The sequence below is a fragment of the Cibotium barometz genome, chromosome 52, assembly GCF_041138505.1.
Source record: "Cibotium barometz isolate CiBa-2024 chromosome 52, ASM4113850v1, whole genome shotgun sequence".
Lineage (NCBI taxonomy): Eukaryota > Viridiplantae > Streptophyta > Polypodiopsida > Cyatheales > Cibotiaceae > Cibotium > Cibotium barometz.
This window is the reverse complement of record NC_141097.1, coordinates 19,029,569-19,041,177: the sequence shown is the minus strand read 5'-3', so window position 1 is coordinate 19,041,177 and position 11,609 is coordinate 19,029,569. Positions and strand designations below refer to the sequence as shown.

General features: G+C 44.2%; 1 protein-coding gene across 1 annotated transcript; it reads right to left on the bottom strand.

Annotated features, from left to right (window-relative positions):
- Positions 1 to 7,365: 7,365 nt before the first annotated feature.
- LOC147608914 (uncharacterized) lies at positions 7,366 to 9,485 on the bottom strand. Its single transcript, XM_086788404.1, has one exon. It carries the CDS (start codon positions 9,238 to 9,240, stop codon positions 7,642 to 7,644), a length of 1,599 nt encoding a protein of 532 aa, XP_086644530.1. The 5' UTR covers positions 9,241 to 9,485; the 3' UTR covers positions 7,366 to 7,641.
- Positions 9,486 to 11,609: the final 2,124 nt, after the last annotated feature.

Genomic DNA, 11,609 nt, shown 5'->3' with positions numbered 1-11,609 from the left:
TATGATGTTGCTGATTCTTGGGATCTGGTTCTACTTCCTGGAACAGTCTTCTGCTATTTGTGATGCTTTTGAGGACTTTGTTACCACTGCAGTTTATATTCCTGCTTCCCTTCCTCATTGTGAGGAGTCTATCTCTTCATCTCTTTGTGATGCTTCTAAGGATGCCCCTCCTCCTGCCAATTTTGCTGGCTTGTTGTTTTGGAGGATGGTTTTTTGGACCCAGTGGGATGCTTTGGATATGTGGTTGCTAACCGTGCCTGGGGCACCGTGGTACTTCCAGAGTTTTTTAGATTTGGATCAGAATCAAGTTGGACTTATATCAGTCCGACAATATCTTTTTTCAGAGGGGGATGTGGAGTCCTTTCATCTTGCGATGCCCACCTCAGTGGCATGTACTTATGTACAGCATTGGACAACTCATGTTATGGAGTTTGAGCAGATGGACCCCATCTTTTCTACAGCGTCTTTACATCTTGCGATGCTAATCTTTTTAGAGGATGCTTTTATACAGCATTTGGCTACTCTTGGTACATAGTTGGAGCTGATTGACTCTATTTCTTTTGAGGGTTCCAGTGAGGAGCAGTTTGCTTCTCCCAAGATTGATTATCTACAGGATCTGATCTTGGTTGGTTATGAGGTTTTTCATACCTTCTCCAGGCTGGATACACGACATTCAACTTCGGGGAGTGTTCTTACACTTGGGTTTGGAACCATTATTTGGAGCAGCACATCGCAGCCTATATGGTTGTTTTCTTCCAGAGGAGCGGTGTACCTGGCAGCTTGTTCTGTTGCTTTTGTAACTGAGTTGCTGAGGAGATTGTTGTGGAGTTTTCTTAGTACTTGTTTCTGCAGTCTTTCATCTTTGATCGAGGATGGCGTCTCTAGCTTCTTGGAGTTTGCTCAGCATTCGTGCTGAGAGGGGGTGTTAGATATCATCCCCTACTTGGCTAGCTTCCTATTTGGTGTACTATTTTAGCCTCTAGGGCTGACCATGTTAGTGTGAGGGGCTTGTCACCCCTCACATGTATTTTACCCATATTTATTCCCCATTTATGGTCCTGGGTATTTTTTCCAGTCGTGGAGATATTTATCACTAGTCGGCTGCCTTCATGTAGAGGTATATATAGCCGGCATGCCTCCCTCATATTTCACTGCTTAGCATTGCTTCCCCATTTATGGTCCTGGGTATTTTTTCCAGTCGTGGAGATATTTATCACTAGTCGGCTGCCTTCATGTAGAGGTATATATAGCCGGCATGCCTCCCTCATATTTCACTGCTTAGCATTGCTTGCCTAGCTTGTCTAGCTGCAGTCCCTCGCATACGAGGTTCTCCCCTCTTGCTCGGGATATGTATTCCTTTTGGTGTTGATATTGAGAGCAGGTTCTCACCTGTGTTTTCTCTCCATCTCTCTCTCACTCTCTCTCCTGTGTTTCCACTTTCCCTTATTCCGTTGCACATTCTATCATCCTTGACAAATTGCTTGCGAAAAGCATCAACAAATTCCTTCCAAGTGCTTGGCTTAGGCTGAAGATATCTTCACCAAGTAAAAGCCTTTTTCCATAGGAACATCCGTACTTTGGGAATCATCTACGATCTCTTTCTTGAGATCAAAGTTATCCACATAGGTTTCCTTGGATTCCTTTTTCTCTCCTGAAAAGGGGATGCCTTGAAACAGTAATACGGTGGGAACCACCACTTGTGTTTTGTCCACTAGTTTAACTAGTTATCCACATAGGTTTCCTTGCATTCCTTTTTCTCTCTTGAAAAGGGAATGCCTTGAAATGGTAATATAGTGGGAAACCACCACTTGTTGTGTTGCTTGAGTGCCAACTTGTCCACTCAAGTGAGCAAGTTAGTTTCGATACCAACGAGACGACCATCCAAGTTTCCAATCGTGGTCATAGTGGTCTCAACAGCGGCAAGACACCTATCAAGGTTTTGCATACCATCGATGAGCTTGCGTTGCATGTGAGTCGTAAAAACCAAGGGAATTGGGTTTGTTGATACTGTAGGTGTTTGAGGGTTCTCTTCAACCATGATAACAGAGGTGGATGCTTAAAGGAAAGTAAGTAGGGTAGATGAGAGACTGAGCGAGGAGGCACAAATCTCGCGAAGTGTTGATGGAGAATGCCCACACAAAGAACTTGAGAGTGCTCCGTGAATTGTGTGTGCCAACAATGAGAGGTAGGGTCCTTTTTTAGGTTCCCCAAAAACTTTTAAAAGCTAACCTCAGTTTTTCTTTTAAAAAAAACTTGAAAAGCTTAAAAAACTGGAAGCTTTTACTCTTTTTTTTTCTTTTTTTGGTTTAAGCACGTAAGGCCTTATCTTTTCCCACCTTTTCTTTTCTCTCTCTCTCTCTCTCGGCTTTTTTTTTCTTCTCTCATGTGCACCCATGCTGACATGTTGCCTGTCGATGACGGCTCTGGTTATGCGGGGCTGGCTGTGATTCACACCAGCCGCATGCCTTGCGTGCTGGCCCACCTAGGCCGACTGTGCATACAGGCCGACTAGGCCACGTCATTTCGGCTGGCCTGGATAGGCTGGTCGCTCAGGCCAGCGGACTCTAAGGAAAGCTGGCCTGGCTGCACCACAACCTTGCAAGCCCAATTTCTTGGCTTGCCTTGAGTCCAAGGCTTTCAACCAAGCGCTCACTACACTCACGTATGTAAACACACATCCTTGCAGAGCGATCTTATGCTGCCCAAAGACTTCTCCATGCCATTCTCGTCCTCGTCTACCAACAAAGGTCAAAAGCAAGGGGCACGGAAAGCTTCAAGTGGGATTTGTTCATGCACATAAAAGAGTCGCTTGCTTTTTCCTTCTATCTCCCGGAAGGATCCATGGGTTACTTGAAAAGTCCCAACACCTTCGCATCCACCAGCTAGGGTTCCAAACTCGTTTGATCAAGCTCTGATACCAATGTTGACTATCCAAGGATCATCTTGACGTAGAACACACCTAGAAGTAAGGCTTTAGGCTCGCCTCCCGCCCATAGAGTCCATTCGGACTTACCCCCTAGCTGGAAGCCATAGCTACACCCTAGGCAGAGCTCAAGCCACACCTTGCAGGTGTCCTTGCGATGAGCAATCCTGTTGGGCCTTAGGCTACAAGTCAAACTAGACAATCATCTCCTAGAACTATACCTTGGGTGTTAGGATATATCAAAGCTATATCTGTGAATAGCCCCTTTAATGGCTGTAAGTGTGCTTTAGAGTATTCAAGTGTGAACCACATCTTATAGGTGGATAAGCTCACATTTAATAAGAGTCAACGGGCTTGGTATACTGATGAAAAGGTTATATATGCAAAGGCCTTGTACTTCTTTTTAATATCAATCAATCAAATCATTTTGAGTCGTGCAAATGTGTCTCTTTCTTGAGCATTCTTCTACTCTCTCTCTCTCAACAGTCGACTCTCTCTTTATCTCTGTCGATATGGAGTACAAGCCTTCATAGCTAGCCATAGCATACCCTCAGGACTAAGTGTCACGGGGTCGTAAAGACCCTTATTAGGTAACATCAATGGATGGCATTGATCAAAAATTGCGACGCCTTTTTGGGTCGTCGGATAAAGTAAACTAGGGCCAATAAACTAGGTTACTAAGTTATCATAGTTTACTTCCTAGTTTACTAAGCGATCATAGTTTACTTCCTAGTTTACTTAGCAAATCATAGTTTACTTCCTAGTTTACATGATGGAATGAGGGTGAATTTGGGTTTGGGACTTGGAAAATTTTGGAACAAGATGTTATGTGCAAAAGAGGATTTGAACTTGAGACCTTGGATCGCCATTGGAAACATCTTGCCCTCACTGTACCTTCAAGCAACAAACCATGTGGTTTCAAGCCATTATATTCTCTGTTTTTCACCCCTAGTTTACTGGACCTAGTTTACTTTATCCGACAGTCCAAAAAAAGCATCGCGATTTTGATCAATGCCATCCATTGATGTCACCTAACAAGGGTCTTTAAGACCCCGTGACACTTAGTCCTGAGAATAGGATACCCTAGCGTGGCCTGATTCCAATATGGTATCAGAGGTAGAGTTAGTGTTTAGGGTTTAGCCAATTTTAGGGTTTTATGTGTTAGATATCGACTCTTGGCTCCCATCTCCGTAGCCCGATAACACTGACTATATGTTGTCTCACACCCATCAGTGCATCTCACCGATCCCACGTGCACATGGCTTAGCAGCAGCAAACTCAGTCGCTACTCGTCTCCGAGCAAGTTTTTCTGCGTAGAGTTAAGCGTCCCGTGGCACCTACGTCGATCTGCTTGCCCGTTTCTAGCGTTGCTATCTGCCGCCACGTGTCCACACCACCTGGTGTAGAGCTCCACGTCATCAGTCAACGAGCTCTGTAACTACAGACTACAGATCCTCGACAGCTCCACTTGCAGATTGCATCAAAAATCAGATTTTGGGATTTTCTGAAAATTATGTGAAATCAAAAAAAAAATTGAAGCCTCTGCACTTCATAAAAATTAGGGCATTTACAAAAATCAATAAACTTGGTAAAAATTGAAGCTCGTGCAATTCATAAAAATTGGGGGTTTCGCTAAAAATTGGAAAAATTGACCTAATTGAAGCCGGCAATAGCTAGAAAGTTAACGCTTTTGTAAAAATCAACCCTTTGCATCGACATTGAAGCCCCTACTAACAACAACATTATGGCTCTATCAACCACTTCAATCGACAGGTTCTCTAGAGTTGGATTCCCTACCTGGCAAACCAAGATGCAGCTTCGGTTGACAAGGGAGGGTGTCTAGCGCATAATCTCTAGAGATGACGAATACAACGAGCCAGAATAGCAGAAGCTATGGTGACAACACAATGAGAGAGCACATAGAATTCAGACAAATTGCCAAGCAAATTCAAGACAAATTGGAGACCCTTTTTAATAACAAAATCACTAATTCTAAGGTTTTCTTGAAGTTGAAGTTCTATGATTTGAAAATGCTAGATAATGAAGAATTAAGTGATCACCTTGCCAAGTTCTATTCATTAGTTCAACAGCTCACTAGCCTTAAGTGTGAGCCTGATGATGAGGACAAGGTGGCATTTCTCACCAAAGGTATGCAAGATGTTACCTGGATTCAGCAAACCATCGAAGTCATGCACAAAGCTTCAAAATAGTTTTGTTGCTTGAAAAAGATAGAAGAAACAAAGAAAGTCAATCAAGCAGCATCGTGAACTATGACAAAGCTTTTGTAGGAGAACATAAATGGAGGGAAGATTCAGTGCAGGTACTGCAAGAGAATGGGCCAACTACTTCAAAAAAACTGGAGAAAGAGCAAGAGAAACACCATACAAATCCTGCTGCTGAAGATGAAGAGGAACCTGCTGAAGAGGAGAACATATTTACAGAGCAACAACCCAATTCTCCCTTAGATGATGAGTGGGCATTCTAGCCGCCTTTATGTATGTGTGTCTCAAATAAGGGTTCTCTGCCCTGGGTAGTCCCTCTTAAACCTGATTGTATCTATGTGTGTTTGCCTTCAGTTATGAAAGTCTTCTTTTTTCCTCTATCTCAGTTAGGAGTGAGGGGGGTGACTAAGTGCTAGCATTGCTACCTCAATCTTACCTTGACTACCATCGCATGGGAGGTGCAGATGGTGGGGTAGGGTGGATGGGGTAGGTGGTAGCAACTTCTTTTGTTTTCGGGTCTCACCACCTTCACTCCGAAGGGCAAATCGTTGGGATATATCGGAGCCTGTACATGTGTGAACAACACCTTTAATGGTTGTAAGTGTGCTTTAGAATATTCACATGTGAACCACCTCTTATAGGTGGATAAGCTCGCATTTAATAAGAGCCAAAGCGCTTGGTATACTGAAAGGGCTATATATGCAAAGGCCTTGTGCTTCTTATTAATATCAATCAATCAAATCATTTTGAGTCGTGTAAACGCGTCTCTTTCTTGGGCATTCTAATGTCTCTCAACAGTCGACTCTCACTTTATATCTGTCGATATGGAGTACAAGCCTCCATAGCCAACCACAGGATACCCTAGCTTGGCCTGATTCCAATATTGGGTTCACTTATATAGGAGCTTGGGCCCTAAACTTAGCCTTGCTTTTATTGTAAGTGTTTTCCCATTGTTCTTTTAATAACTATGCCTCCTATTTAAAACGTTCCTTCACTTAGTGTGAAGCCGTCCGAGCGTGCCAAACTCTAGGACATAAATAATTTCCTCTCCCTCTTCATAGAGAGGGAGGTATACTTTTTCGGCATCTGGGTGGGCTGCTTGCCTTTATTCTTGGGAGTTTCTTGGTGCTCCAAAGTTTCCAAGCTAATTCTATCCTCTAGTCATTCTACTTCCATGTCCTTATCTTCCATACCTTCGGGTGCAAATGCATTTTGACATTGTGAGAGAACGGTTTTGTGTTACTAACATGTCCTCTTCTCTTTGGTTATTTCCACTCTTCCTCCCTTTTAGTCGGTGAACATTTTGTTGAGTTTAATGTTTTTGTCCTCCATAGCCATCTCCCTTCTGAGTGGCGTAGGCCTATGGTGTAGACAGTTTTTAGCTAAATGTTCCAAGTCTCAACAATAATACCAAGATTTTGGGAGGTTTTTGTAAAGGACTTTGGCTATGACATCCTTTCTAGACTCCAGAACTATAATTTCCAACTCTCAGATTTTCTTGCATAGACCCATCACATATCCAACTTGACTAAGGCTATAGAGAGATGGCACATGATAGCATAGTAAAAATTATGTCGTAAAATTCACTAGCACATGGCTGAGAAGGTGTCCAACCCTCGGGGCTTGGGCACTTTTGCGCGCATGTGTGTACCAGTTAGCAGCACCAAAACCTGCCCAACACATGACAGTAGCCTAACTTGTTATGTTACTTTTAGTTATTTGTCAAAGGCTTATGACAAATAGATGCTATTGCTGCACTGTTACAAGATACTGATCACTAGAATTCATAAAGGGAAGGTCAAATGCTGGTAGCATCAATGTCATTCAGCTCAGCTACAAAAGGCTAATGAAAAGGTATCCAACATTCCTGATTGAACGAGTCTGTCTGTCCAGTCAGAAGCTCCCTATGCAAGCCTTCTTTGGGTGGAAACAAAAGATTAAGTATGCTCATAAGATGAAAAAGTACAGTCTGTACAAGCCAAAAGCAAAGCTCGATCGGACTAGACGTTATGAGATAGTAGTTTTAGTGCATATGGTAAAAACATGGGTAATCAATAATAAGAGACACTCGCAGCACAAGCCCATGAAGACAAACATCCATTCCTAAAGAATACACAAGGCAAACTCTTCTCAGATACTCTGAGTACGCATTAAGCATCCATACACCATCACATACTAGATGAAGGCCACCCTGAGATGGCACATTATAGCGATTTGTGGTAAGCTCTGAAAGTAACGAAATACACAGAAAGATCCCAATACAGCAAGTAAAAAGTTGAAACATGTGTCATATAGAAGTATTTTTGGGTGTAGACTTCATTCTTTGAAGGTATATAGGTATATAGAGCAACAAAATCATAATCAAGGATCTCCATGGCTGGTCTGTGGACGTAGATGTAGAGCATATTTTCATATAGTTGTGGTGTTCTAGAGGAACAAACCATAATTATAGGTCCAAGGGCTTCTTCTTCTTTTCACAAATCCTTACTGAGATAATCAATTGCCTTCCCGAAAGCCAACTGACCGGGCTTGAGCTGCAGGATTTGTGTGTGGTGACTGATGCTGGTGAAGCTCTGAGTGCTCTTGGGGTGCCTGTTGTACCATTGGCTTGGGTTGGAACACATCAGCCTTGGGTTGAAAAGCATTGAAGTAGCCACCGGACACTGCAGAACGAGGCAGGCTCGCAACACCAAGAGTGCTTAAGATGGAGCTGTGAGCGGCTTCATCTGGGTGGTCCATCCTCAGGGTTTTGGGAACACAAAGAGACCCCTGCTCCTCCTGTGTGGGGGATCGAGGGTGTTTGTTGGGGGTGTTTGGAACATTAGTAGCTGTACTAGTCGCGTTCCAAGCAACATTCCATGGTGAACTCCATATGTAGGGATTCCACAGAGTAGGCCATTGCAGGAAACTTGAAGCAACAGCTGCTGCAAAAGCTGGATTGACCTGAGGCATGCCGCCAGCAGACACAGCACCAACAGCTGCTGCAAAAGCTGGATTGACCTGAGGCATGCCGCCAGCAGACACAGCACCAACAGCTGCTGCAAAAGCTGGATTGACCTGAGGCATACCACCAGCAGACACAGCACCAACAGCTGCTGCAAAAGCTGGATTGACCTGAGGCATACCACCAGCAGCCACAGCACCACCAGCTGCTGCAAAAGCTGGATTGACTTGAGGCATGCCGCCAGAAGCCACAGCACCAACAACTGCTGTGAAAGCTGGATCAATTTGAGGCATGCCACCAGGAGGCACGGCACTGCCACTGTTGAAGATGAAGGGCCATAACCAGGGGCATGTCAACGGCCCCCACAAAGCTGCAGGATTCCCGTAACCCAGAGCTTTGGCCATAGATGACAGCATAGGCGTTCTTGTGCTAGCAGGATTTTGTTCTGAGACTACCTCTGACGACGAAGAGGCTAGGTTTGCAGTGACTGATGAGCAGCAAGTGGATTCATCATGTTCTGCAATGTGATGGGATGGTGGCAGATCATGTTTTGGTGGCGACTCATGTGTGACAGTGTCATGTGATGGTGGTAATTTTTCTGTGCAAGCCCCTTCTTTTCCTGTAGCATGTGTCTCCTTAAGCTTCAACTCCAAGGCAAGGTTCCTTGCAGGTATCTGTACCATCTCTGCAAACCGTAACTGTTCTGAACCCTTCATTACTGTGACATCCTCATGTGCCGGATGCTCCATCGCTGCAAAGCTCTGCGTTTCCGGCCGCTTTTTCCCGCCAGAGCTACAAGCTACATACTGTTTAAACGATAATACAGAGCTGGAATCGATAGGCGAAATGCACGAACCTTGATCCTGATCGCTGCCGGAGATGCAGAAAATGTTGTCCGAATGGGGGCTGCCGGTGCCAGTCGACTTGGCCGGATTGGGATGAGTGCTTTTGTGTTTTCGTCGCCCCGCTCCGACAGGAACGTTTCTCAGAGACCCTCCTGCAGTCCAGTAACGCTGACATTCTCTGCAGAAATGGCGAGGCTGCTTCACATTGTAGTTGTTGAAATAGCAGAACTTGGTGTTCAAGCTCTGGCACCTAGGGCAAGGAACTGGCTTGTCAGGTCTCCCATTCTCAAGAAAACTTTTTTCCATGGCTTCTATGCGGCATCTAAGCTTTCAGAAAGGGTATGCTGTGTGGCGATGGCGAGGGGAAGCTCTGACAAGCTAAAATGTGATCAAAAGGGAGAAATCACGGGCAGAAAGAGTGCCATAGCGGTAAGCGTATGCGTTGAGGCAATGGCAAGAGGAGTCTGGCCTGAGATCAAAGAAGGAAGCCGTTCAGGCATGGCTATGGAGAATTAGGGCTAGGGACTCTGCAGGGCTGCCAAAAAGAAACAACTGCCCGGCCACGTCAGGCTTGGCATGCCCTTCTGCCACGTCGGCAACACTTTCTTGCCAGCGAGGAAAAAGCTCCCTTCTTTAAAGGTTAACTTGCTTGCTTTTCCATAAAATAGGGCCCACGCATCCCCTCTAAGGGGTGCCTTTTGCTTCTACTGCACGCATCCACGTCAGCTGCAAGCGGCCTTCGTCGCTCCGACGTGGCATTTTCTTGTCCACGCCTTTCGCTCTTGTAAGTAGTGGGCGCCCACTTTGGTCGCAACCATCCTGTGGAGGAGCGTTCGCCACGTGGCAAACTATTAAAAACGAGAGTAAAGGGTCAAGGGGTTTCCGTCTCATTGAGTCACCCTAAGGTAAGATTGTAGGCAGGGGCGTTCGTGTCATCTTTAGTAGCCACAAATTTGCAAATCCAGTGTTTGTGCCGCCTCGAGTAGCCACAAATTTGCAAATCTGGTGTTCTCGTGTCGCCTCGAGTGGCCCACAATTTCGAAGGATTTGCAAGGCTATAATGTACCTCCATTTCTATGTGATAAGTAACCTCACCGTCTTCGACAAATAGGAGCCTACCCTCAGGACTAAGTGCCACGAGGTCTTAAAGACCCTTGTCAGGTGACATCAATGGACGGCATTGATCAAAAATCGCAATGCCTTTTTGGGGCCATCGGATAAAGTAAACTAGGGCCAGTAAACTAGGTTACCAAGCGATCATAGTTTACTTCCTAGTTTACTAAACGGGCATAGTTTACTTCGTAGTTTACTAAGCGATCATAGTTTATATCCTAGTTTACTAAGCGGGCATAGTTTACTTAGCAAATCATAGTTTACTTCCTAGTTTACATCATGGAATGAGGGCGAATTTGGGTTTGGGACTTACAGAATTTTGGAGCAAGATGTTATGTGCAATAGAGGATTTGAACTTGAAACCTTGGGTCATCCTTGGAAACACCTTACCACTACACTATACCTTCAAGCAATAAAACCATGTGGTTTCAAGCCATTATATTCTATGTTCACCCCTAGTTTAATGGCCCTAGTTTATTGGACCTAGTTTACTTTATCCGACGGTCCAAAAAAGGCATCGCGATTTTGATCAATGCCATCCATTGATGTCACCTGACAAGGGTCTTTAAGACCCCGTGGCACTTAGTCTTGAGGGGAGCCTACCCCTCCTTGAACCTCCAAACTTTCTGCCCAATCCTCTAGAAATTTTACCCCAATTCTTACCATGCTTCCACGTAGCAGTCCCGTGAAACTCGTCCTTAAGATAATATAGGGAAGAGAAGGGATTGGAAGGGGCTACTACTATTTTTTTCCAAAACTTAGCATTTCTTTCGAAGGGTAAATTTTTTTCTTCGTTCTTGTAAAGGTAACCCCCCTTCAAAGGCTAACACTACTGCCAAGAAAGAACTTGTTGAGTCTATAGACATACCAAGGTAACCTTAGATCAGTGTTTCAAACATTACGTTTACCCACAAAATTCAGTTTTAGCAAGTCATTACATCAATCCTTTTTACCATCAACTAAGATGGGAATTGTAATTTTGAAGAAGCCTTTTCTTCACTCTTTGATTTAATTAGAATTGCATATTGAGTTTTTGAAGAGGGTTTTTCGAACATGTATTTCCTTCACTCTTTGATTTAATTAGACTTACACATTTAGTTTTTTAGGATGAATTTTCCCTTCTCACTTTTTTCGAAGAGGGTTTTTCGAACATGTATTTCCTTCACTCTTTGTATTTAATTAGACTTACACATTTAGTTTTTTAGGATGTATTTTCCCTTCTCACTTTTTTGAAGATTGAACAAGTTCTCGGCTAAGTTGAACCTATATTTTTAGAACCTACCTTAGACAGTCGATTTGAGAGAGAGAGAGAGAGAGAGAGAGAGAGAGAGAGAGAGAGAGAGAGAGAGAGAGAGAGAGAGAGAGAGAGTACATCACCTGGCGGCCATGTGGCCATTTGTAAAGTAATTTTTGGTAATATATCTTCTATTACGAAAAGAGAGAGAGAGAGAGAGAGGGGGGGGGGGGCACGGGGGGACTAGTGAAAGTGCCAGAGGAGGCATTCCCCAACTAAGGATGAGCAACGTCAGGAGGCTTTTTCCATGGGGAAAATGCGACATAGG

Bases quoted from the DNA above. Each gene is read 5' to 3' on its own strand.
- LOC147608914 (XM_086788404.1), bottom strand. From the start codon at position 9,240: ATGGAAAAAAGTTTTCTTGAGAATGGGAGACCTGACAAGCCAGTTCCT.